The following is a 25,996-nucleotide window of genomic DNA, read 5'->3' as shown; positions in this document are numbered from 1 at the left end:
CCCGTATGGAGATGGTGGCGACACTCTCGGTTATCCTCGTGTCCTCCCGATGCTTTTTGTTGGGCGCCTCCTCGCGGAAGGCGATGGACGATGCGGCAGACAGGGACATCGCTCCTCCGGTCCGGTGACGTACGTGAGTTTGGATCAGAGAGAGAGGGAGGGAGGGAAGGGGACGAGAATGCCCAGGGAGGGAGGGCGGAGGAGCGGCTGTGGCTGCAATGATGAGCTGGATACGGTATCTGGACAGTGTGTGCCTATATGTGATTCAGTGCTACCCGATGTGAAGAGTTCGGTAAGGGGAGGGGGTTGGGCTGACGGTGTACACCTTCAATACACCACGACGTAGACGCAGACGTGTGCGCCGGTGCGTGATTTAGAGCGAGCGAGAGGGATCGAGGAGGGGTGGGGTGGTGTGTGGGGACAGTCGCCAAGTTGGCGTACGAGGACAGCTCCTTCGCAGGGAAAGGGTAGAGCGGCAAAGGCAGGAGCGAGGTGCGCAGTCGTGAAGGCGGGCCGAGGACTACAACAAGGTAGCAAAATACAGATATACGGACCAAAGTGGCTGGGACGAGGCACCCGCTTAGGAGTGGTGATTCCAACACATCCAGCCTTCAGCTTGTTTGCTTCCTTGGAGACAGAGAAGGAGAGGGAAGAAAGGGGCGACAAGGAGAAGGCAACAGTGAGCACCGCCCACCACCAAATCACAGGCACCCGCTCTTCCACTCACTCACGCAATCCCACACATATGCGTGACCAACACACACACATACACACACAGGCACAGAGAGGGAGCGACAGCCGCGCCCTGAGACCACGCAAGACACCATCATCGTCGCACAAGAAAAAAAAACGGCAGTGACACCACCGCCGTCTGAACCTGTAGTGAGATAGGCAGGCAAAGAGATGGCCGACAGCTTGGGTGGTGAGTGGGAAGGAGTTGAGTGCTGGCCTGAGAGGGGAGCGCGTCACATCTCCTCTATCCCCATCTTTTATATCTCTTCGTTTCCCTCGTCTAGCCTGCGCGTACGCACACACGCTTATCGTGACCGGCAGCAGGCAGGACGCCAGCTAACACGCGGCTTTGGCACCATCCGCTTGAGGAGGGGTCAGCGGAGAGAGGAAGCGACGGCACATACCAACGACGGTGACTGCGGCCAAAACACCAACGTACGTGATGTGTACAAGAAGGAAGGGCCGGGGTGCGAGACGGCCGCGGTGGCGGCAGCGATGTGGCTTACGGAGGAGCAGGCCGGAGACCTTGTCAACCAAGTAAAACGTGATAAGCCAACCAAGGCAACCTGGAAGCGAAACACCATGCACAGAGAAGAAGAGCTGCGGAGCTGCTAAAAATGATCAGATTGATGCGGAGAGAGAAAGGGAGGGTGGCTGTGAGGGATGGAGGGGGCTGAGTAGGAGGAGTGTGCAAGGCTGATGTGCGCTGCAGAGCGTATGGTAAGGAAGGAAAGAGGGACGTGTGCTCGCCCGACTTGCACGCCCTGCCTAGTCTCTGCGGCTAATCTGCGGTGCTTCTTTCAGTCCCTTCTTTCGCCCTCCCTCACAGTTTGAAGGCAGTGCCGAGCACCTCCGTCAACTCCTTCTCCAGCTTCTTCACCAAGTCATGCCCGTCATGGTCCGACTTCCACGAGACCTTTTCGTGGCCGTCCTGCGTCACGGTGATCATGTCGTAGTGGTGAGGGCCGGAGATAGGAGAGGAGAGCCACAGCTGCACATTCGGAGCTTGCTTGTTGAGGATGAAAGTGCCCCTCTCCGTCGTTTCGAGGGTCAGAACGCCGCCATTACAGCTGACATCCTCCACCGCCGCGCTGTCGAGAGCATCCACCTTCGTCTCAACGAGCTCAAGCAGCTCGTCGGCGGCCGTATTGAACTTGATGTCCGTGAAGCCATCCATGCCAAGCTTGGAGTAGTGGACAACCTGCGCGGTAGTGGTCGCGTCGCTGGCCCCGGTGGTGGCTGCTGCGCGATGCGCAACGGCCATCGCGCTTGCTGTCATGACACTCGTGCTAGCGTTCGCGAACGAGTGCGAAGGGGCGAGTGCGGGGTAGCTGGTGGTCGTCAACGCCATTGCGCGCAGCGGAATGCGCTGATGCAGTCTTGCGCAGTTCATTATGACTGCGTGTGTGTGTGGAAGTGTGTGTGTGTGTACCCACCACGTGGCCGCCCTCTCCCACTGGCTCTGTAGGCACACCGAACAGCGGTGGTCGGAGGTCGATCGGTATTGTAAGCCGGCGCTTTCCTTCGGATCGCAGCCTGTGCTCCTGTGCGCGAGTAGGCAAGGCGGGGTGGGAGTAGGTGCAGCATGCAGATGAACAAAGGTGAAAGAGTAAGACATGTCTATCCAGCAGAGTAGTGTGCGGTTTGGGGTTGAATGAGGAGGGAGGGAGGGAGCGTGGTCCTCCTCATCCTCCGCCCGAAGCAATGCTGACCCCGATGCACGTGCTTCCGCGGAGCGTTCCTCCTTCCACCGCACATCGCAGCAGCCACCTCGCACCCGCACCAGCGGATGCGTACATTTGTGCTCACGTGCGTTGATCTGCAGCCGTGTGCGCCGAATGAGGAGGTCAGAGGACGAGAGGTGTGAGCAGTTCGCCCCGCTTTTCGTTTTGTCTCACGTGCGTCTCTCCCCTCGTGAGTCGCCGCAGTTGCGAGTGTCGCGTTCTGTAGGCGAATGGACTGACGGAGAGAGAAGGGCGGCATGCGAGGTGGACGCGCTGTCTCGCTGTTGAGCTCGTTCTCCCCCCTTAGCCGTTTCTCTTTTTCCGCGTACACAGTGATATCATGACAGTTGTGGTGCACGAGGAAACCGCTCAGCAGACAACAACACCAGGCAAACAAACACAGCGGACAACGGAAAACAAGTGATACCCGCATCAGCGTGCATCTGTTGCTCCTCTATTCCTCTCTCCCCCACACACGTGCGCAGAGGGGATGGAGGGAGGGCAACAGATGAACGATACACCAATGGCCGAGGAAGCGGGTGGTGGTGGTGGTGGGGATGGGGCGATGTGTACCCTTGGACTGTTGCCGTGCATCGCATCACAGCCTGGTATGGCATCCACCGTTTCCAATCTCTGTCCTTGTAGTTGGCTATAGGCAGCTGCGCTCCTTGAGCAGCTCCTGCGCCCAAATACCCTGCGCCACCCGATCGACCTTGGCGTCGGGCTGGCTTTGCACGGGCCGCACGCGCTTAGGCGCCGGCGCCGCGCACCGTGAGCCGCCTTGCACGCCGACGGCTCCCGCGTCATGTCGCGCGTCTCGGGCAGCGCCACCGGCGCTTTGCCAACGGCGGCTGGAGCTGCGCGTCGGCACACTGGGAGCGTCCGCGCCGCTGACCGTGCGAGGTCGCATACGCGCTGCGGAGCGGCCAGTATGGGAGGCGCACCCTTCCGCATTTCTCGAAGCAGCACGCGAGTGATCCATCCACCGCTCATACCCGAGCGAGCGCCGCACGGTGGCGGTGGCGCCGGCTGCCTCTGTTGCCGCCACCTTCTCTCTTTGGCGGCGGTTTCCGCTGCTGCTGCTACTATGAGCTCGCTGGCTCTGCTGCCGCCTCTCGCCGTCACGCGCATCGCAGCCAAGCACCTCACGAGCGCGCTCGACGCGACGGGCTGCTGCGGTCGGCGAGTAGCGGTCTGGAATGTGAAGATCACCATCAGCGCCTGTGCGGTGGCGGCCACTGCCTTTGCTCGCAATCGCCTGCAGCACACGCCGCTTTCTGCGATCAAAGGAGGGGCGTACATCACCGTTGCCGTCGTCTGTGTTCGAGGCGGAGGCAGACTCAGTGGCACACGGGTGCGCAGCGCGGCGGCGACAGTCGCGGTCGGAGTCGGTGGTGGCGGACGTGTCTTCGCTGTCGTGCTGGCTGTCCTTCTGCCCTGTAATCTCATCACCATCCTCCCACTTTCGCAGAGGCGATCGGACGGCTTTGTGGCGCGCTTGCCGTGTTGGCTGCACCGTCGAGGCAGGACTAGACGTCTTCGAAGGGGCACCGGGGCGCTGCTTCGCTGTGGGCTGCTGATACTGATGCTCAAGAAGCAGCTGCACCAGCTGATTGACATCCAAAGGCGACATGAGACCGGCTGCTTGGCCCGGCAGCCCCGTCGAGAGTGCGGTTTGCTGCGGTTCACCATCCTGCGCCAGTTCTGCTCGCCGACGCTGCAGCGCGAGTTCCTCCTTCAGCGTCGCAACCTTGGCTCGATGGGCAGCCTTCAGCTGCGCAACGCGGTTCTCGTAGTCCGCTTGCTGATTCGAGGACGTCTGCTCCAGCTCGACGACGCGCCGCTGGGCATCTGCAAGGGCCTCCTGCACCTCCCGGTAGGCGCGGCGCGACACCAGTGCCTCTCCTGACGGTTGGATCAAGCGATTGTTCTCTATGCTGTCTTCAATGCTGAGAGGCAGCTGGCCTGGTGGCGAAAGATCTCGCTCACTCTCGGTGGTACCTCTATCGCGGCCATTTACGACGCCAGCCCAGCCGCCAGCCTCCATCTCTGCCGGTGCTGTCTGAGTGTGTGCACTGGACGGCGACCGTATCGGATGCGGTGACATGACGTTCCACCAGTAATCTTGACTGTAGAACTGCGTGCCCGCGCCCACGTCGCCACCAGCCCCGGTGACGTGTCGGCCGAGCACTGGGGAGGGCGCTTTGGGGACACGTTCCAGCGAGCATGCCCTACCGCTGGGTGCGCCGATCGATACTCGCGTTTCAATCGGTTGGAGCCGCCCCTCCGCGCCGTGCGGCAGCAGCGACGTGTACGGGTCGTGCCGCCCAAGCAAGTGCGGCAGCTCTTCAACGACAGCTTGCTGCAGCACATGCAGCTGATTGCTAAAGCTGGAGCTCAGAAGCTCAACGTACTGCTTCAGCAGCTTCATTTCGTGCTTCACTTGCCGCACGCTGTTGTACAGGTGAAACGCAACACCGTTGTGCAGGGTGTCACTCACCTGCCGCACCCGCTTCAACTCGGACGCGAGGGTGCGGTTGTGTGCGTCCAGCCGATCGTAGAGGCGGTGCATTGTGTTGAGGCGCTGTAGGGCATCGCCGTACTGCTGCTCGAGGGTAGTGACCGCCTCGGAGGCGTACTCGAAGACGGCACCGCGCTGAACCAAGTGAACATCGCTGCGATGCCTGTGACTTTCTGGAGAGGTCAGCTGCCAGTGGGCAGTGCTGGAGGTGTGCGAGGCTGTGGGGACATCAGCAGCCGGACCGGCTGCTGTTGCGCGGGTTGCAGCCTGCTGGGACGTAGATGAAGAGGCAGAGGCGGTGTCCAGCGGCGCTGGCAGCAGCGGCATCGCTGTCGTGGTGGTGGGCGCCGCCTCCGTGACGTTGGAAGTGCGTTGGTGGTTCACGTAAGGCGAGCGCCGCTGCAGGGGTTGCTGAGGCGGTGCAGGTGGCGATGGTGGCAACAGCTGTGGCACCTTTGTTCGAGTCGAGTAGCGGTAGCCGCTGCTGTCGACGATACCCGTGCGCGGTGCGTGTGAATGAGAAGAGGGGGCGGCGTGGGTCCGCACAGCGTGAGAAAAGGCTGACGAGCTTGCTGCTTCCAGGCTCTGATTGGAGGTAGGCACCAAAGTTGGGGGTGACGCTTCGTGGTATGAGGAAAACGGCACTGCGGGAGGTGTGGTCTGCCCAGCCCCAGTGCCGGCGCTGCTCCCAGGGCTCGACGGACGGGAAGGGAAGAGTACCGCATGCTGCTGCTCACGACGCCTCAGGGAAGGAGGGGATGCCGCTTGGTTTTGCACGTGTGTCGGCGCGGGCATGAGAGCGTCCGCGCCCTCGTGCTCATCTGGCTCCGAGGCGTAGGAGTGTGCTCGGCCGTGGTGCAGCTCGTGACTCTCCGCCGCGCGTGGCATCGCAGTCGCAGCGTCGGCGGCAGCTGATTGCCGCCCCACCGGGAGGTACAGCTCCGTGGAGGTGCCCTCCGGAGGGTCTGTGGAGGAGGAGCTGGCGGACGATGGGCCTCTGCCGGTGCGACTCGCCGACAACACATGCGGCATAACCTCTTTTCGGTGTGGATTTCTTCACACCCTCTCGCGACACGTACGAGTGTGCGCGTGTATGCGCAGAGGGCGATGCAGGGAAAGTGGAAGGGAGGTGGGCAGTTCTACGCGTGATTCTACGCAAAAGGTGGAGTCTACAACAACAAGAAAGCGCAATGTAGCGGGGAGGAGGATGCCCAAGGAGGCACCAGCAGCGATACACATGCACCAGTTGGAAGAGTTAGCACCCGTATGTGCGGCCTGTATGTATGTATGTGCGTGCTGTTTCGAACGCGTAAGTGACCTGCTCTATAGTGGTGTGCTTGCTCTGTTTTGGGCGAGTGCATCACGTTGTACACGCGTCAGCGAGAGAGAGACAGAGAGGGGCGCATTCGGGATGAGAGGGGGGGGGACGTGGAGGGGGGAAGGAGAGCGTGTGCCTCGAGGCGTGAGACCCCAACCCCGACCCGCTCTCCATGCATTCTTCGAGAAAGTGCATGGTCTCCGTTCCCCTACAGTTGTGCGCCCTCCGCGAATTGCAGGTGCATGTGTGCGTGTATGCGTGTGCGTAAATCTCGTGATGGGGGTGAGCATGAACAGGCAAAAGGAAGCACTGAGACACCAACAAAGAGCAGAAAGGTGGGGCGTGACCGACAGAGAGCGCGGTCGTGCGGGGGTGGGTGGGTGAGAGCACCGATGCAGAGGGCGAAGAGTAAGAAGACACACACACACACGCACACACAGACACAGACACAGACACAGACACAGAGCGAGTGGGCGAGGGACAAGCAAAAACGAGGAGGGCGTGCGGTGGTGTGGTGAGGGTAGCAGCAGCAGCAGCAGCGTGCATATCCAACTTCACGTCGATGAAAAAAGAACAGTAGGGAGGGTAAGGGGGAGGGCAACGAGAGCGGCAAAAGTCGATGGCTATTTCGTTTTGAGGGCGACGGATTGGTCGTCATGATGATAGCTGTTTAAGGCGAGTGGGAGGGTGGACGGGTGGGTGGCGGTGGTGGAAGAGACGAGAAGCGACACTAATAATACTAAAAAAAAATAGATAAAGCACAAGCAACGCGGCGAACAAGAGGGAGAGGAAGACACAGAAGCACAGCGTAGCAGCTGCAGCAGCCCTAACCGCCATCACAGCCGCGGAGCACAGAGAAGGCGGTGAGGCGTAAGGTGGGGAGGGAGGGAGGGCAGGAGACCTTTGGACACCGATGAAAGATGGAGTGAGCAGAGAGGGATCTTGCGAGCTCACAGTTTATATGCTCGCTCAGCAGACTTCCTCCTGGTCAATCCTCTCCTAAACATCGAGCGTCTCACCACTCATGCAGGACTGCATCTCCTGATTGGGGCCACCGCCACCGCCACCGCCACCGGCTCCTCTGTCCCCCTCAGCCGCGTCTTCTCCCGCGTGCAGGTGTGCGTGACGGACGTTATCAGGCAGAGAGGCTTGAATCGTCGTCAGAGTGTTGCGCAGCGCCTCCAGTTCCATGGGCGGCTGGCTGTGATCGAGGGAGAGCGCGCGCCGACACCAGTTCGCCACCATCGGCGGCAGCGAGGGTGGAATACGGTACCCTTGACTGCTGCTGCTTGGCTTCACCGGCGCTAGCGGCTCTGCTCCTGAGAGACACGACGCGGTGCCCGAGGTGTTGCCGAGCTGATGCGTAGCACCCGCGAACACCCGCTCCTCCACCTCTCGGTCTGTCTTGATGTACGCGTAGGGCACCTGGCCCGTGAGGAGAGCGAGAAAGAGCTGCACAACGACGTAGCTGGCGGGGGCCGTGGCTCGCGCATGCGGGCGCCACCGACTTCCGGCGACCTGGTGTGGCGTCCACCTGCACGGCGGGCTGTAGCGCACAACGAAGTGCTTTGATCGAAGGCGCAGCGCATCTTCGGCGCCGCCGCGGTCGCCCTTTCTTCCTCCGCAGACGTACACCTCCGTCTCCCGCTCACTCCGTGTCTGCACCGTATCCGCCTTGTAGGGGAGGCTCCGGTCGACTCGGCCCCCGCCATCCTCCGACGCCTTGACGGAACCGATTTGCAGGTCAGGTTGGCTCGCGACAGGGGCTTCTTCACGACTGCCGCCCTCGGCGAAGGGGGTGACGCTGGCTGCCCAGGCGGCACTTTCGCTATTCACCGACAAGGGCGACGACGTGTCTCGCGCATGCTGGTCGCCGCTGACACCACCCTTTTGCTGCCTTTCCTGTTGGTGCACCGGCTCTTCATCCCCGTTCAGTCCGACCATGCGCACAACAAAGACGTTCGCAGGGTCGACGGTCAACCACGCCGTCTGCACCGCCTCCGACACCTCATGGCTGTCGCTCATGATGTACTGCAGCGCATCGGCGATCTGGGAGCAGATGTCGAGGGCCTCGTGAAGCGTGAAGTGGTGCCGCCCAAGAACAGGGAGGGATGCTGAGGAGAAAGCGGCAGAAGAAGGGGGAGCAAACAGCAAATCGTGAAGCGTGACGTAGGAGGCCTGCGCAGAGTCGGCGGCGGTGGAAAGCAATCTCGCACTCTGCAGCTCAAGGACGTACCCCAGAGCCATGATCGGCTTCCCAGTGACGGCCGACACGGGACACTGCCAGGGGAAGCTCGCCATGGCAGCGCTTGCCGGGCGCTCTTCTCCCGCCTTCTCGTCTACCTCGACGCGCACCGCTGACGCGTTCGAGCTCTCCGCGTCGTCGACGAACCTTTCCGTGTATCCACCGAGGCATGTGACGATATGTGGGTGACACCACGTGGAGCGACACCCCACGTCCAGTACGAATTCTGTCGCGTGCTGCATGGCCACCTCCTGCGTTTCTGCGTCGCTCGTGCCCGCCGCGCCGCAGAGGGCCTTCACGACGACAGGGACGCCGCTGTACCGGTACACGTGCGGTAAAACACGGAAGCGAACGTCCTTCTCACCATCAGCGTGGTGCTTCACTGCCACCGTCGCCGCCGGAGGAGCCGATGCCGATGCGCTTCGTGGTCGGCTGGCCCCCAGTACGAGCTGATCCGTCGGCTTCAGGTCTTGATAGAGGATTCGCCACGGACTCATCTTACGCCGCTGGTGGTAGGCTTGCAGGTCGCGCAGATGATGGCTGACGCTGCCGACCTCTTCAAAGGCGGATTGATCCGCCTCTCTGCCAGAAACACTCATGGGGAGGAGCAGCTCCATCATAACCTGCCCATCCTCGGCGCAGTCCAGCGACTCGGCAACGCCATCCTCACGCTCCAGATCCACGTGCGAGTACATGGACCACGCCGCCCAGAGGCGTCGGTAAGCACCTTGGAAGAACAGTTGGCTTGTGAAGTGATGATACAGCAGCACCGGCCAGCACTGTGCCGGCCCCAGTGGATCGCCGTCGGGACCGTACAGGATCTGCAGTGCCGTGGCGGACTCCGCCGTGCTTGCCACCACGCCACCGTCGTGTGCGCACTGACGCAGCAGCAGGCACAGGGACTGCATCGCGGTCAGCAGCGGCTGCGACGGCGCCGGCCGCGGCATCTTGCGTAGCGTGACGGCAATCAATCGCAGGCGGCGTACAGCCAACGCGCATTGATGCTTGTTGATGCGCGCGTGTGCCTTCGCTGCAGTGGCAGCAGCGAGGACCTGATCGAGATGCATCAGCAGAATCGACGTAGTGTCGACTGTCTCATCGGCAACGGTGGGCTCGTGCGCATGAGATGCAGGACATCGATCGCCGGTGTTCGACGGCGGCGGCGCCACTGATGTCGCGGCGGCCGAGTCCTCTGCGCGCTGCAAAGACGACTTCGACCGCGCCACGAGGCCGGTGAACTGGTTCTCTTCTCCAATGTTCGCATACATGTTTTGGTTGCTTGTGGTAGCGCTGCGCGTGTGCGCAAAATGCGAAGTGAAGCACCTTCCCCGACACGCGGAGTAATAGAGGGCGCAAGAGACGTCGGGAGAAACCGAATGGGCGCCAAGCGGAGCGCATCAAGAGGTAAAGAGAGATGAAAAAGGGGGAGGAGGAAAGGAGAGGAAATGAGGCACACGTGCTAGGGCGTGTAAGCAACCACATAGAGAGAGAGAGATGCGATCACTGATGAAGGTACGGCAACACTATAAGGAGTCACTGCTGCAAGCAAGGCGTACATACACAAAAGCACGGAAAGGCACTGAGAGGTACAGCGAAAGTGGAAGGAGGAGGGGGGACCACCACGGAAGATTGAGCAGCTCTCGTGTGCATGCAACGTACACACACACATACATACACATACACACAGATTGGTAAAATACAAAACAGTACTACCCGCTGCCCCACCCGTCTTTGTTTCTGTGCGTGCAGCGAGGAGAGGGAGAGGAGCGGGTGCGGGGCTCTAGCTGCTGCCGGATGATAGAATGTCGTGATCACCACTTGAGAGAGGAAGACCGAGTGCACGTGAGCCATTGGGGAGGGGGGCTTTGTTTGCTTGCGCACATGAGAAGATCCTGACGACGGGGGAGGGGCAGCTCAGTGTGGTGGATCAGGGTCCAGCGCCCTCCCCTCCGCTCTGTGTACGGAAGCCAGGCAGCCCCCTTATCCCTGCCAATGCAGAACAACTTTAGGTGGTGACAGAGTCAGGCCCGGGACGGCGCTGGGCCCGAGCGACCTGCGACAGTGAACACGTGTACACCATCCATGTGATGGGCAGAGTGCCAGTGTGACTCGCACGCATCTTACCCGAGCCTCTCACTGCCCGCTGGTGTGGGGAGCCCGCGTTTTACACCCCGAGTGGGATGCGCCACCTGGCGACCGGCATGATGATGGGAGGAGCGACTGTGAAGCCGGGTGGTTGGGTGGAGTTTGAGGCCGAGGCCATGATCGGATGACCGAGTCGGCGCACTGCTGTGCCAGCTTGTGCCTACGGCTGCCTCGCACCACGCGGATGTCGGGGCCTGTGGCAAGGCCGTGCGCATCTGTGTGAAGGGGGGTGACCTTTGGCCTCATGTTGTATGGCAGAGAAATGGGCACGCCGAAACCCCCAAAACAACACAAAAAGCGGAAGGGATAGTGAGAGTCGGCCGTGCATTAAAGAAAGCGGCACGGCATTGCGCTGAAGGTATCGGTGGGCGCACGGGGACCGCGTTGTGGCAGTCCACCAATCACCTGCACGTTGTTGTAGAATTCCGGCGTGCATGTGGAGCGCTGGGCTGACGGGGCTGTGGGAGGTCGCGGTGGCATGGCATGGCCGTCGACAACCGTGCTGTCAAGCTTGGCTGCACGGTGGAGGCTATCCGATGCAGGGACACTGCATCCGGTCGCCGCAGATGCCTTCAACTCTCTCCTCTGCTGCACCGGCGTGGCACTCCCCAGCAGCCACTCCAGCTCTGGACTGTACATGTGCGGAGAAGGGGAAGGACACCCAAGAGATGAGGTGCATCACGCAGACAAGTGAGGCGTCTGCCACCGTCGTTTTCTGTGCTGACTGTCTACAGCTGGAAGTGCGGCGCGATCGCATGGACGCGCCAGAAGGTAACCACATGACGCCGACAATGAAGAGCCAGTGCGCGTGTGCGTGTGTGTGAAGAAAAAAAATGAGACGACGCAAGGAGGTGGTGCGGCCCAAAGAGGACAGTGAAGGGGGATAGGATCGGCATGCGTGCCGCAGTGGTATACTCAAACACAGCCGTGGCGGAGAAGGACAACGATTGGGGGCGCGGACCCCCTCCTCCCCCCTCCCCTCAGCGAGGGATGGATGATATTGTCCAGGCGACCCTCTACTTCTTCATCTCGGTCTGCTGCTCGCGTGACACATGTCGACTTACCGTCTGCAGCGCCTTATAGATATGTGCACGCTGCGCTGCTTAAAGCGTAGGCACCCCGCACTCCCACCTCACCCACCCCCGTTTGAAAACTGCACATGCGAGAGAGCGAGAGTCGAGATTGCCGAGGCGGGAAAGGAGGGGGAGAGACTTCCATCTCAGAAACAGGATGGCGAGGGGCCCCGAGAAACTTGTGTGACCAACAGACACATGCACATAAACCAGACTCAATGGAGGTTTGGGGGAGGGGGAGGGGGCAGCATGTCTTTTCAGTAGGCAGCGTACACCCCCTCCTTACACACGCCGCCAACACCACCAACACCCCTTCCGCTCTCTCCGACCTTAAGGAGGTACTAGTAAAAGTCCTCCAGGGTGAAGGCTGGGGGCTGCTGCGAGGAAGCTGTTGTCAACGGCTCCGCGATTGATGCGGCTTGCGTCGTGCTGCCTTTGTCGTTGCTGCTACTTTCGGCGGCACTGAGCGAGTCCGCCAGAAAGCCCGGGTCCATCTCGATCTCCGCCGACATCGGCGGCGACGAAGTCGCTACTGCAGCCCCTGCTGCTGCTGGACCATTGCTCACCCTTCCGGTGGCGTTTCGGCCAAGAAAAGCGCCGGACGTGAGCCCGCGAGGCTGAACGCGGACCCCCTCTTCTTTCTCCATGGCGGCGGCCGCCGGGATGTAGTGGATGACGGCCGCCATATCACGGTCACCCATCCCAGATTCGGCGGCGGCGCCCAGCATGCGCAGCGACGCGTCTAGCACAGGGAAGCGCTCCTCCTCAACCTCGCGCCCACCATTGCCGTCGTCGCCCTTCTCGATCTTTGGTAAGGAGGCGTCGAGCAGCGCGAGATCCTCGAGAAGGTTGTCGATGCTGGCGCCAGAGGATGGTGCCAGCTTGTCCGGGTTGCGCACGAGGTCCTGCATCGTTGGCGCGTTGCGGCGCAGCATCGTGCTCGAGCCCCACGAGGCGTCCAAGACTTGGATGAGCTTCTGGTAGTCCTCGATGCCGAGCCGATTCGCAATCGTCATTGCCTCCGCGGCGGCGGCATTGTGCGAGGCCACCAGCGCTTGAGAGAGCAGCTTAGCCGCCGTGCCGCTGCCATTGGCGCCCATGTGATGGATGTTGTCCGCATACATACGAAAGATTGGCGACACCCGCTGCACCTGCTCCGCCGGCCCACCCACCATGAGCACGAGCTGGTTGTTGAAGGCCTGCTTCGGACTACCGCTCATCGGGGCGTCGAGGAAGACGGCACCGCGCCGCTCTGCCTCGTGGGCGCACTCGCGCGACAGCTCCATGTCCACGGTCGTGTGGTCCACGATAATCTGCCCAGGACGGGCGTTGGTGACGAGGGCCTCGCTGTCCTCCAGGAGGACCTTCCGTGAGGCGGCCCGGTGTGCCAAGGTCAGCAGGATGACGTCACACCACTTGGTCATGGTGCTGTAGCGGTCGTGGATGCGCATGGCGCAGGTGGCGCCATCGGCGCTCATGTCATCGCACACTTGGCGCGCCTTGCTGAGAGTGCGGCTGTGGATCTGCAAATACATGGCGCTGCGTGCCTTGAAGGCGAGGTTTCGGGTAATGGGAATGCCCATGTTACCCATGCCCACCACACCCACGTTCAGCGAGCGCTTAATGGCTGACATGGATGAGGGTGCTGACGGCAGCGGCAGCGGCAGCGGCGGGGTGGGGGTGGGGTAGAGTAGGGCGGGGTGGAGGGAAGACGGCTCGACGGAAGGATGGCACTCTTCGCAACACTGCAGAGAGGATGCTGCAAGGTGATTGATGCCGTGAAGGTGAAATAGCAGAGTTGTGGCGGAGGCGAATGCCCTCAGTTCTTCCTTTAGCGCGTCGAGAGGTGGGTGCGTGTGCTTGCGGTTCTGGGGAGTACGCCGTTGTTGCGCATTGCACACGCCACGCGGAGATGAGCTGAGAACCGCAGCACAGCAACACAGAGGGGAGAAGAGCAGAGACATGGGAAGATGGAGGGGGTTTGTAAAGGGTGAGGAAGACAGAGTCTACGCGCACACATGTGCGCATGCGCCCAGCGTCTGCGTTGTGGTGATGAGCGTGCCACTGGCATATTCTTCCGCGGCTGCAATGGAAACGGCAGTGGAGAGAAGGGGGGGGAGGCAGGCGTGGAACTACACGTGCGCCACATACACCCCCTCCCTCCTTACGACCCACACTCACACATGTCTCTCAGAGAGGGAGAAGAAGGGAAGAGATTCGTAGATTCCGGCAGCACACAGAAGAGAACGGCTGCTGCTGCTCCCGTCCGCCTCCCCAATATTGCGTGTCTTCTGTGCTTTTCTTACAGCAACAGTCCACCTTTTCGTCTTGTCATACTTGTATGTGCATGCTCTTAGGAAAAGACACGCACCCAACGCCTCATAGCACCATACGCCACCACATACGCGCACGAAGAACCAGAGCTGTCTGTCCCAGAGAGTGAGGGAGGGGCCAGTAGCGTGGAGGTGGGACGGCTGGCGGACAAAAAAGAGGATACACTGCTGGGAGACACACACGCACACACACATGTATACACAGACGAAGTGGAAGCACCGCTTTCGGTCATCACCTTGACATATACATGTACACACAGCCGTACGCACGCGCACAGCGATGCTGCTACCGCTACTGCTGCTGTCACAAGCCTATCTGCACATGAAAGAAAGCCCAAAGAAACGAGGGTGAGCGAGGCGGGCGGCAGTGACGGTGCGTGCGTGTGCACGAGCATGAGCTCGTGCGTCTCCCTAGAAAGTCTCTGTGCCTGCCTTTTCCATGCATGGCGGCCTCCAGCCCCACACTACTTGTGCATACTCTCTATTCCTCCGCTGCCTTCTCTTCCTCTTCCTCTTCCTGACTTTGGCACACACGCACGTACACACATACACACCGTGCGGCGAGGTCGCACACTGAAACACTACCGCCGCCGCGTCACTGTGTACGAGCAGAAAAACGCCAAAAAGCGGGGAAAGGGGAGACAAGGCCGATTAGTGGGGGCCAAAGGATGTCGCTGGGAGCTCTTCGTGCTGGTCTTCGTAGAATGCGACGAAGCACTCGAGCAACGGCAACAATGACAATTCCCCACCAACGCAGCAGCACCGAACACGTCGATGCACACGTACACACGTGAGTCGCGCCTTACGCACCAAGAATGACGTTGTTGATCGGGATGAACACCAGCTTAACAAAAAAACCGAGGAAGCCCATCATGAAGAAGCCGATCAACGCTGCGATGGCAGCCGTCGTGAACTCGTTGTAGTTCGGTTTCTGGCACTTGCGTACCAGCATGCGGCTGTTCTTGGTGAAGGCCACGATGGGGTGGAACAGAATGTCATCAAGGAAGTCCATCTTTGGCGAAGGGAGAAGGGGCAGAGGCGGGCGGAGTTTGGTGGGCGGCAGGGGGAGCGGTAGTGACGGCAGATACGGCACTGGCAACGATGGTAGTGGTTGTGTACTGGCGTTTCAGGGTCACGTAGGTAGGGCTGTGGTTTCATGGCCGCGCATGTATTTGCGTCGCCGTCGTGGATGGTGCGGGGGCCACGCGCATGAACAGGTGGCCCAACACAGACACAGACGGAGAGAAGGAGAGGGGACGGAAGGGGTCAGAGAGGAAGAGCAAAAACGTTGGTAAGATGCAAAGGCACACGGAGGTGTCTTTTTCCTGCCATTCATCGATGGGTGGCGGTGATGGCACCCGCCTTCATCCATTTCGCCTACCAGCTGCTGCTGCTGTGGCTGTCTCTGGCCCTCACCGCGCGCGGTTGCTCCTTGACACTCCCTCTCCGCACTCCTTCCTTCCATGACGGCTAACAGTCACAGTGACGGCGACATATATGAGAGGGAGAAACGAGAGGGTGAGAGGCTGGCTGGGTAGATCGGTGAGAGGGCGGGGCGTGATATGTGCTTGCCACACGAGGGCAGCGTTCTGTATTCGTGTTCTCACGTCGTCTCCTTCGCGTGCGAGGAAACACGAGAAGAGAAACCGGATAGTCTCACCGCGCGCCGCGACGCCACGCACACACACACACACACACAAAAAAAGAGCATAACGAAAGCCAACCAAGGACCAGACAGACAGCCAGTAATACCACTCGTTTCCTGATGTGCCAAGACCTGCGCATGCACATACACAGACACACTTGCACCTACACATACATTTTCAAACAACGACGAAGGACAACGAGGGCCACGCCGCACCGACAGGGCGATGGTGACATTGCCGACGTTTCGATCTCTATGACTCTTTCTATGGAAATTTGGAGGCTCACACAGGCCCCCGCGCGCTGCAGGGAGGGCGAGGGCAGAGAGACAGAGAGTGGGGTGATGGTGGTGGGGGCTGCTGGCGTCCGTGGTTGGAAAGGAAAAGACACCTGCCGCTCCCTCTTGTAATGCGGCATACTTATGCACGAGCAGGACTTCTCTGTGTGGAGCCCTGCATACTCCTCCCCACAGCTCACGTTCTACATTGACGGCGTTGAGGCAGAGAAAGCGCTGGCGCTGCCGCTACTGCACCTCCACCTATCCGTCTTACGGGGCGGGCATCATGTCACCTGCAAGGAAGCTGTCCTGCGCATCCACTGCCGGATTGTCCTCCTGCTGCAGGAGCGGCTCGATGCGGGCATCGTGGTCGGGCAGGGCAAAGAAGACAATGCTGCAGCGGCTGCTGCCGCCCTTGGCGTTGCGCACGCGGTGGGGTGTTGCCTCGATGAGGCCACCCGTCCACTTCTCCAGGAACAAGCCGGCGTTCACGAGAAGCGCGTCCTCGAGCACCGGGACGGCCATGTAGGAGCCCTTCTCGTCGTCCCACACCTCCAGCCCCCCAAGCGAGTCCTGGGAGAGCAGGGTGATGGTGCTGAGGTCTTTGTGCGTGTCGAGGCGCACCGTCACGTCCTTGTCATCATCGCCGTCCTCGGCGCTCGCCGTCCTCACCAGAGGCTGCATCTTGGCTCCCTTGCGCCGGAGCACTTTCACGCCGTCCGGGTTGTGCGCCGACCGTTGATTTTGGATGTCGACGCCGTTCTTGAGTCGCGCCCCTTCCCCGAGCTGCGGGTAGTACTTGGCTTGCAAGTCGCAGTCGCGCTTCTGGTGGAACGACGTGAAGTACTCAAGCTCGAAGTCCATCGTCGGGTCCGGCCCGCCTTGCGGGATGGAGGGGCGGATACCGAGGCCGCAGCTGATGTGCCGCATCACGTCCATGCTCACCGTGTAGCAGAGGTCGTAGTAGGCCATCATCATGTCCTTGAAGTCGGACATGAAGTTGTCGTTGCGGTCCATGCCCGGGCCGAGGCCGCTGCCGGATGCGGGGATTGAGTTGACGTGGTTCAGCAAGATGTCCCACGGGTTGCGACGGCTAATCATGCTCAGGTACTCGCTCTCCTCCCAACCGGCTTGCTTGTAGTAGTCGCGCCGCAGCACTGCCGGGTCAGCCACGTCGTCGCGGCCAACGGAGAAGCACTCGATAGCGTCATCGATGCCGCTCGCGCCGACGTAGCGGTAGTAGCCGCGGAACCCACTCGGGGACTTTATGCTCTCCAGTTCGTACGGGGAGAGTTGTGTGCAGTTGTAGTTGTGCAGGTTGTTGCGCTTCAGGCTGCCCTGCGCAGCAGCGTCGTGCAGGTGCAGGACATACTGCTCAAAGAAGATGCGGCAATCGCGGTGAAGCTGATCGAGGATGGTCTTCTGAATGAAGGGGTGCTGGATATAGCAGTAGCCGTGGTCTTGTAGGGATTCGAGAAGGGCGTTGCTGGCCGACTCCGTTACGTTGTTCGGGCCGCGGCCGATCTTTACAAGCGTGCCGCGAGCAAGAGTAGTAGCGCGAAGCATGGCTAGCTACACACACACACACACACACACACACACACTCACATACAGACACGCACGGACAGGGCGGGGGGGGAGGGAAGAGCGTTCGCAACAAAGACAAAAAAGTCCCCGCAGCGCCAGCAGCGACAGACGTAAGTGAACGTGGGTGAGTGTGGGTGTGACACAGGGGCGTGCTCAGCAACGTGATGTGAGGCTCGTGGACGGGAAGGAGAGAGGAAAGCGAAGGGCCGGAAAGACGAACACAGAGGCCTTGGGCCTTCTCTTGCTATCTCTATATGTGTGTGTTTGTGTATGCGTTTATGACGCTATTCCTGCGTGTGGGTGTGCGAAGGGATGCACTACTCTCTATGTGTGTATCTGTAGAGGTGCGCTCGGCACTGTTGGCTGCCCTGACTGTCGCTGGGCTTCTTTTCGTGTGCTTGGCGTTTTCCTCGTGGTGATGGGTGACGGAGCGAGATGTGAACCGACAAGCGCAACAAGTGGGGCGGTAAGAGGAAAAAAAGGGTTTAGGGTGAGGTGAGCCCGAAAGGGCGCGGATAAGGAGCGTGGCAACAGCCACAGCGACTACTGCCGTATGATGGTTCTCCTTAGCGAAGAAAAAGCGGGGATCGCACTTCACCACGCTGTGTGTGCTTGCACGTTTATTCCTCTCCTCTTTTCTTTGTGTTGCTCTGGCTGCACTGTCGCGTTATGTCGGTGTGCGCTGCGCTGAGAAAACTCTAGGATAGCAAACACCTCCCTCCTCCTTCGTTTTTTGTATGGGTGTCTGCGTTCAATATTTCCAGCGGTGCCAGGAATGTGAAGCTTTCTGGTGCGACTGATGCTTAAGAGAGGCAGGGAGCGAGGGAAGGGTGAGAGGCCTTCCACGTATAGCTTACCCCCCGTGCTACGTCTTCTGAGAAGAGTGGCGTAGTGCGACTAGTGTTGTAGATAGAGCTGCTGGTGCTGCCAACGGCATGCTCTTTTCGACAAGAGAGAGAGAGAAATCCATTGGGAGGGGGAGGGCAGTTGTCGACGGTCCGTTGCACACGCGCAAGCAACCAAAAAAAATACAGTGTGGTAGCAAGAGAGGAAGGAGGAAGAAAGTGGCGAAATTCATGATAGCGCTCATAAGAGCCTCTTTTTTTTTCCGAGCGTCGTCTCTGGAGGGAGGGGGCGCGGAGCCGTTCAGATGCGCCTCCTCAACACCAGAACGGCGTGCTGCACGAGCAAGCACTCCATTCACGCGTGTATCGCTTGACTGGTCCTTTGCTGCCCCAAGCCCTTTCCACCGTGCTGCCGGCACACACGTGGCGCGGGGGATACGGTGAAGAAGACCTGAAGAGAAGAGGTGCAATCAGAACAGCGGCACCGAGAAAAGACGGGCTGGCAGCTCCGTTCCTTCCTCCAGCAATGACACCCTCCTATTGCGTCTCTTTGTGGCGGCCATCAACGCACGCTCTTCTGCCGCTGCCCTCCTTCTCACAGCCCTGAAGCATTAGTGGCCCACCGTTCACAGAACGTCCCTTCAGCTCGCCTTTTACCCCGTCTTTGTTGTCTTTTCCAGGTGAACATGAAAGCACTTGCGGTCGGCCCCCCTCCCCACTCACCCCCTGCACACATCTATACACACCTCCACCGGCACTCCTCCAGTTGCCCCGGTGTGACGCGTAGGGGAGAGAGCGAGTAAAGTGCATCTACAGGCACGTGAACACACACACACACAAGCGGATGGCAGCCACAAGGCCATCATAAAAAAAAAAACAAGCAAAAAAGGGGTGAGGGGGGGGAGCGAAGTGCGATGCTGCCCATAACGTTTACTGTACATATTGGGAGTTCGTCCCTGCATAAAAAAATATATACATGCATATGTGCTTGTGTATAGGTGTCTAGATAGATACATACATCACACTTCTGGTGGCGCGAGTGTGTGCACAGGCATACAATGCCGAAAAACACAAAAAAAGAGTGGCGGGTACGCAAGGCCGCCGCCTGTTTCAGAACACACACACAGACATATATATACGCGTACACCTATACGTACATCTATGTGTGGTGGCTGTGTTATTATTTTTTTTTTGATGGCGCCTCTTTTCTCCTGTTCACCCCCCACCATTTCCCCCAACCCCTCAGCTACAGGGTGCGAAGCCTCCTCCTTGAAGTGTGGAGGGAGGGATTAAAAGAGCGATGCGGCTGGTACACCGAGCAAGCGCAGGATGACGGTGGTAAAGGGAGGGCGGGCAGAAAATGACCAAAGGCGGCCGGAGCGCGAGACGCATATATAGAAGCTCGGTGTGCGCACCAGGCAGAAAGGTGAAGGCAAGACTCGGACGTCACGCGTGACGTGTCTTTCCACCGGATCCGTATAATAGGCCATCGGCGCCGCTCCCGCCATCTCATGTTCAACCCCCTCACAAAATCACCTTTGCTACTCGTCGGCGGTCACACCTCAACCTACCGGCGCACCTGCTCGCCTGTTAAGCAGCCCCGTTCGAGACGCTGCTCATCCCCGCAGCCTGTTCGAGAAGCACTTTCTTCCAATTCACGCTGGGACCCTCGTAGAAGCTGCGTTTGTGAATCGGCTTCTGGTCTGCTGCTTCGCATGCTACCTTGAAGGCCTCGTGTGATCTCAAGATGGAGGCGCCGGCTTCACCGCCCACGTGAACGGCGGAGTCTTCTACGAGCTTTTTGTACCGACGGGAGTAGCGGCGGAACAGGGTGCACTCCCGCTTCTCCTTTGCCTCCAGCAGTGCGCTCGGCTTTCTATAGCTCGTTGTTTTGGGGTTCTCGGCGTCCCAGTACGGGCGCCCAGCAAGGATGTCACGCTCCACCACGTCGCCATTTGCAGCGCTCGACAGCTCGAAGCGAGCGGGCGCAGTGGAGGTGAGTGCGACTGCCTCGTCCCCAGCGCGGCTTGAGGTCGCAACTGACGAGGCATATGCTGCGGCTGCGACACTCATTGCAGGAGTTACACAGGTGCCGTCGTGGCCCTGCTCACGCGGTGTTAAGGGCTTCACCTGCAATAGGCAGCGCGATACAGGCAGCAGTGAAGAAGACACGAAGAGGGCCAGCTCCCCATCCACGCCACTCGCCTGCTCCACCAAGGTTCGTTCAGGCTCCTTCGCGTTCTCCAGCTCGCTTTTCTTCGAGGCGTACAGAGAGAGGTAGCCCTGCTGCTGAGACGGCGGTGATCTAGTGGGGGGGACAAGATCAGACACCCCGGTGTGGTTCTCACCGCCGCGGAGATGCGACCCGACTTCCGGCATGCTCGACACCCCTCGCTTCACAGCCCCGCAATCTGAGAGCCGCCGCTGCGCCCCTGATACCTCGTGGCTGTCCAGCATGCGTGGCAAAGATGCACTTAACGGGAGACCACCTACACCCTCTGCCACAATCGCCTGTGATGCCGCCGCCCGACACACAGCATCCTCGCGCTCGAGATTGAAATGCACATCTCCAGCTTCGTTATCGCTTCGGCGGGGATCGGCGTGCTCCCCCGCCTCGCGCGCCGTGGTGGGGTCGATGGCGTATGCAGCTGAGGGGTTTGCGGAGTCCTGACGATAAGGGATCGGCGCATGTGTGCTCGCGTGGGTGTTTCGGGCAGGGGAGAGGCAGGCGCTGTTGGTACCATAGGAGCTGTGTTGGCTGGCCGAGAGGTTGATGCGGTGAAGCGACGTGTCGGGTGTGTGTGCCGATGTGAGCAGGTGGCAGGAGGGGAGATCCTGAATCAGAGCTGCTGACGGCACGTTGTATGTGAGGGGATTTGTGTCGTCCGCATTGTTTTCAGTGGCACTGTGCAGGGCGGTAGGCGTTTGTGCTTCTTGGGTGTTAGGGATCTGAGCGGAGTCCTCGGCGTGGCACTCAGGCGGCTCTGCGCTCTGTGACGGTTCGTGCTCTTGCGGCACCGTCTCCTCCAATTCCCGTGCAGCGGTGCTCGCAGCGGGCGTCTCCTGCGCTGGCTGCGGTTTCGCGTCGGTGTTCTCGGTGGGGTAGCCCTCCGCCCCGTCATGCTCCGACTGCTCCTGCCCGGGGGGTTGCACAGCTTCCTGCGGCTCGTCATGGGGCTCGTCGGATTGCGCATCATGAGTACTGACGGATGCAGGTGCTTTTGGCTGCTGGCGGAGAGCCGTGAGGGACTGCTGGATATGATCGCTGCAACTCTGCAGAGTGGCGAGCTGCTGACGAAGCTCCTCGGCAAGCTCGTCTGAGCTGGGACTACTGTGCAACGAAAACATCGACCTTTTATCTGGTGTCGGTACCACAGAGGCGGTGGCGGGGAGAGGGAGGCTAGCGTGGAGGACAGCAGATGTCGATGACGGCAGAAGGAAAAGATAACGGGAAGCGGCAGTGCTGTTGGCGAGGGTGAGGTGGGTGACCCTATCGGCTACGTGCTTCGAGAGGACGACACTCACACGCACACACACACACACACACACACGTTGAGACCAGACGGCAGCGGGAAGGGAGGAGGAAGGCAAGCAGAAAAAGTGGGAGACGACGTCGGCCGTGTCCAGCCCGCAGTGGTGGAGGAATTTGTGTGTATGTGGAGTGGTGGCGGTGATGGTAATGGGCGAATAGCACTCGAGGTTTGTGTGTGTGTGCCCGAGTAGGAGCGAGAGAAACCACATAGCTCCATTAGAATACCAGCATCCGTCACGTCATGGGCGTCCCACGGGCAGTGAAGAAGATGCCGCAGAGAAGTGAGTGTGTGCACGTGTGTAAGAGGGTAAGGGGGGGGTGAGATGCCGGGCGGAGGGTAGGAGAAGATGAAGACGACATGATGCTCGTCAGGTCGAATCTCCGGTTCATGAGGGAGAAAGGGTATTCAAGAGACACCACGCGTCCAGACACGTGCACCGAGTGGAAGAAGCTTCAGCATACTCGCTATGCCAGGCCCGTGGGCTTATGCGTGTGTGTGTGTGTGTGTGTGTGTATGTGCGATGGAGCGGAGGATCGGTAGCACTAAAAAAGAACCCCCCCCCCACCACCACACACGCAACCACGAAGGAAACCCTCTGTTGCTTTCATCGCGCCTTATCAGGCGTCAGCTTCCCTACCGTTGACGGCCGCTGTCGTTGCTGCTCATTCTGTAAGAAGAACACGAATGTAAAGAGAAGGGAGGTATGCACACACACGCCCACACAGGCACACGCCGACAGAGAGATGGGCATGAGCTGCTGCTGCGGCAAGCAAAAAACAAGAAGAGAAAGGCACCGCTTCTCATGCAGCGTCACCCAAAGATAACACGACTCACCGCCGGCTGTGAGAGACTGACCGTTACTCACGAGACACACACACACACACACACACACGATGCAGAGACCAACACACACGCAGAGTCTCCCCCCCCTCTTCTCCATTCCTGCGATGTGCTTCTTCGACGCGAGTGCTACCACTTGCGCAGCACATAGGTGTTCCAGTACTCTTTCACCATCTGCTTGTAGTTTAGCTTGCCCATCTCCAAGAAGCCCATCTTGTGAAGGTTCAGCCGCGGCTTTGCCTCCGGGAACTTGCGCTTTGCGCCGTCTGCGGCGAGGAAGCGGAACATGGCGAGACTGCGCTCACACGACTGCACTGCCACGGCGATCTGGTCCGGGTCGCGCAGTGCGGCCCCTTCGCGGAACTTCTGCCGTAGAATAATCACAAAGCGCTCGTTCATCTGCGCGTGCTCGTTAAGGTCGCACAGGGCGCTAGGTGGGCAGAGAACAGCGAGCTTGAGCCACTGCCGATAGGAGCGGCACACGCGGTTCGCATGCGGGATACCGGGTAGGTGGGTGCCGGCATCGCGGATCACCACCTCCGAGACGGGGGCGACGAGGGCTTTGCTATGGACAATACTGCCGCCCAGGGTGCAGAGGGGGGCACTAGAGCGCAGCATAACGCACGCCTGTGAGAGATGATGGACTCCGCAAAGAGGGAAGGTGGGACAGAAGGAGGTCAAGGCAGCGTCGACAACCACAACTGCCACATTAAGCGAGCACAAGCTCTTCAAAGACACGCTAGAGATAAAAAAACCTCGCGGTGGCGCCGGAGCAACAAAAGGGGAAGGGGGGGGGGCGGTGTGTACACGCCAACGAGCCGGCGACCGCTTTCTACCGTTTGTCCCAGACCAGCCACACACCCAGAAAAGAGGCGCAGTACTGCTGCTGCTGATGGTGCTGTTGTCCCTTATGGCGACGCGCGACTACGTCTTAGTGGGTGTAGGGATCCTTAAAAAAGAAAACAAAGCAAGGTATCTGTGAGAACAACAAGAGAGAACCGCGTAGGTGGTGGCGGCGATGGCGGCCGCACGACTGGGTGGACAGAGAAGAGGTGAAGGGATGGAAAGAAGCTGATGTGTATTGCTGGCGCTCCTGGCTGGCCGCATGCACTTCTCAGCATTCCGCTACGCCTGCGGGCCGAATGGATCCGCTAAGCAGATGTGAGGTGAGTGGGGGCAGACCGCGCCCTCCCGTATAGGCATGCCTATCCATGTTGATGCATCAGCACCGCATTGCGATTGGGTGCCTCTGTGTGCATGCGCCACGCGTCGGCGGCGGTCCTCCCAGCGTTGGAGTAGGCAAGGAGGCGAGAGAGGAAACAATCTGGCTGGGCGCGTGCGCGTTCCCCGACGTCAGCTGCAGAGCCGATTGCTGTCAGGCCCGTAAAAGATCGCGGTGCGTGGGGTTGGGCGGGTGGGTGTAGCGAGACATGGCCCCATACCAGGCTCGAATTTCAAGCAATGCCTCTTCTTCCATAGCTGCGCTTGCAGCCGCCCATTCCGCGGCCAGCGATGAAGGGAAAAGGAATACTGAGGGGCGCTTATCGCCGCCCAGACCGCGTTGCGGCAATCGCGTGGGCGGCCTCCGCCGACTCGGCTTTGTGTTTGAGCCGCCGTGGTTCTCAAGGGGTCCATCCTGCGTCTCCGTCCTGGCCGTCTCCGCTGAGCTTCGACCGTGTGCACCCCACCCACCACACCGTAGCCTCCGGCGGTTTCGCAGCCACCTGTGCTGTGACCCTCTCCTGCGCTCTTGATCCACTTGACACTGCCACCCATGAATTTAACTCCCGGTGTGGAGCACCCGGCCTTTGCACCGAGGTACCGCGGCAGGCCGGCGTTCAGAAACAGGAGGCTGCTGTTGCCGCTAGCGTTGCCCTCCATTGCGGTCCCCGCGGTTCCGTTTTGACGGCTGTCTTCGCGACGGGCTTCTGTGGTGGCAAGCGTTGTGCAACTCCTTCCATGCTCGTCTCGATCTCGGCCATTTCTTGCCTAATGACCGACTTGTCTGCTGCCGCGATCTGCTAAACGTCTGCTCCCATAGACGAGGGCGAGCTCCCCCCCCCCACAAGCATGCATGGTGTGCTCCTGTTGCGGAAGAGCTGTGATGTGTGACGCATGAACGTCTCTCCCTGTGGTCCGTGGCCGCCGGTCACGGTCGGCACTGCCTCCTCGTGCAGTTGGGAAGCGCAACTGATCAAGCTCCCCCTTGTCAGTAAAAAGCGCACGCACTCGCGTAATGCTTCACTGTTGGGCAAACTCTGTGAATGGGGATGGAAAATGTGGCGATGGTGGCGGTAGGAGAGGGGGAGGGAGAGACTTCCAGTCTCCTTCAGTGGAGCACGCACAGCTCAATACATCGCTTCCGGTCCGGGCATCGCCGCCCTCCTTCGTGTGTACGTAATCATTCGTGCTCTGCTTTGTCTGATCCTCGCTCAAAACCCGCTTGCAGGCCTAGCAACACCCTCTCCCCTCGCACGGCTGCGCTTTGGGGGCAAGCACGCACACGCGTCCACTCACACGCTCACACGCACCGGTGAGACCTTAGCTGCCAGAGACTTCACTAACCACCTCAAAAAGCAGAATGGAACGAATAGAGTTCATATGGTAGCCTGATACGAGTGCCTGCGTGTGCCCCCCCTCCCTCCCCTCCCCCACACCCAAAGAGAAAGGAAGCCATGCAGTGGTGCCGTACTGTGTAGCCCCCCTCCCCCCCCTAGAAGCTGGTAGTGGTGGTGGTTATGCAGAGAGCCAATAAGGAAGAAGTGAGGGAGAATCGAGTTCGCGTCGGCATGAGTAAGCGGCGCGCTTGGCTAAGAGCGATACTCGCCGCCCAAGGAGAAGGGAGGGAGGGGCGAGGATAGTGGTGTACTTGTCTAACCCCTTGTTGAACCGGAGATGAGGGTTCCAGTGGGAGAGGATGGGGAGGGGGTCGGCGCATGTGACCGAGAACAGCGCCCACTCCCCCCTTTCCCTTTCAAGACACTACCGCCTGCTTTGCCCTCCGCTGCACTGTCCAAAGAGAGAGGGAACACAGACGCGATTGGAAGCCAACCACCATGACCCTTTTTGCACGGCCTCTGCTGGCCGGTACATCGCATTGGCATTGTCGTGGGTTTACTTTTTTTTGTTGATGTTTCGTGGAGGAGTGCCGTCGCAGATTTTGCTCATGCCCGCTCCCC

The 25,996-nt window shown here is 60.0% G+C and overlaps 9 protein-coding genes across 9 annotated transcripts; all 9 read right to left on the bottom strand.

Annotated features, from left to right (window-relative positions):
* Position 1: 1 nt before the first annotated feature.
* Positions 2-109, bottom strand: LDBPK_251100 (hypothetical protein, conserved; the record flags this gene model as incomplete). The annotated part of the gene is made up of 1 exon (XM_003861392.1): positions 2-109. A coding segment is annotated over one exon (108 nt), but the record flags the coding sequence as incomplete, so codon positions are not given.
* Positions 110-1,555: 1,446 nt separating this feature from the next.
* On the bottom strand, positions 1,556-2,125 carry LDBPK_251090 (frataxin-like protein; the record flags this gene model as incomplete). The annotated part of the gene is made up of 1 exon (XM_003861391.1): positions 1,556-2,125. The coding sequence occupies one exon, from the start codon at positions 2,123-2,125 to the stop codon at positions 1,556-1,558; it is 570 nt and encodes a 189-aa protein (XP_003861439.1).
* Positions 2,126-3,105: 980 nt separating this feature from the next.
* LDBPK_251080 (hypothetical protein, conserved) lies at positions 3,106-6,009 on the bottom strand (the record flags this gene model as incomplete). The annotated part of the gene is made up of 1 exon (XM_003861390.1): positions 3,106-6,009. The coding sequence occupies one exon, from the start codon at positions 6,007-6,009 to the stop codon at positions 3,106-3,108; it is 2,904 nt and encodes a 967-aa protein (XP_003861438.1).
* Positions 6,010-7,294: 1,285 nt separating this feature from the next.
* Positions 7,295-9,808, bottom strand: LDBPK_251070 (hypothetical protein, conserved; the record flags this gene model as incomplete). The annotated part of the gene is made up of 1 exon (XM_003861389.1): positions 7,295-9,808. The coding sequence occupies one exon, from the start codon at positions 9,806-9,808 to the stop codon at positions 7,295-7,297; it is 2,514 nt and encodes an 837-aa protein (XP_003861437.1).
* Positions 9,809-12,099: 2,291 nt separating this feature from the next.
* On the bottom strand, positions 12,100-13,392 carry LDBPK_251060 (dehydrogenase-like protein; the record flags this gene model as incomplete). Its single annotated transcript, XM_003861388.1, has 1 exon — positions 12,100-13,392. The coding sequence occupies one exon, from the start codon at positions 13,390-13,392 to the stop codon at positions 12,100-12,102; it is 1,293 nt and encodes a 430-aa protein (XP_003861436.1).
* Positions 13,393-14,893: 1,501 nt separating this feature from the next.
* Positions 14,894-15,103, bottom strand: LDBPK_251050 (protein transport protein Sec61 gamma subunit, putative; the record flags this gene model as incomplete). Its single annotated transcript, XM_003861387.1, has 1 exon — positions 14,894-15,103. The coding sequence occupies one exon, from the start codon at positions 15,101-15,103 to the stop codon at positions 14,894-14,896; it is 210 nt and encodes a 69-aa protein (XP_003861435.1).
* A 1,179-nt stretch (positions 15,104-16,282) lies between these two features.
* LDBPK_251040 (hypothetical protein, conserved) lies at positions 16,283-17,578 on the bottom strand (the record flags this gene model as incomplete). The annotated part of the gene is made up of 1 exon (XM_003861386.1): positions 16,283-17,578. One exon carries the CDS (start codon positions 17,576-17,578, stop codon positions 16,283-16,285), a length of 1,296 nt encoding a protein of 431 aa, XP_003861434.1.
* Positions 17,579-20,034: 2,456 nt separating this feature from the next.
* On the bottom strand, positions 20,035-21,792 carry LDBPK_251030 (hypothetical protein, conserved; the record flags this gene model as incomplete). Its single annotated transcript, XM_003861385.1, has 1 exon — positions 20,035-21,792. The coding sequence occupies one exon, from the start codon at positions 21,790-21,792 to the stop codon at positions 20,035-20,037; it is 1,758 nt and encodes a 585-aa protein (XP_003861433.1).
* A 1,154-nt stretch (positions 21,793-22,946) lies between these two features.
* On the bottom strand, positions 22,947-23,435 carry LDBPK_251020 (hypothetical protein, conserved; the record flags this gene model as incomplete). The annotated part of the gene is made up of 1 exon (XM_003861384.1): positions 22,947-23,435. The coding sequence occupies one exon, from the start codon at positions 23,433-23,435 to the stop codon at positions 22,947-22,949; it is 489 nt and encodes a 162-aa protein (XP_003861432.1).
* Between the last annotated feature and the right edge of the window lie 2,561 nt (positions 23,436-25,996).

This window comes from Leishmania donovani, chromosome 25, assembly GCF_000227135.1.
Source record: "Leishmania donovani BPK282A1 complete genome, chromosome 25".
Taxonomy (NCBI): domain Eukaryota; phylum Euglenozoa; class Kinetoplastea; order Trypanosomatida; family Trypanosomatidae; genus Leishmania; species Leishmania donovani.
This window is presented reverse-complemented; position numbering and strand designations above follow the sequence as displayed.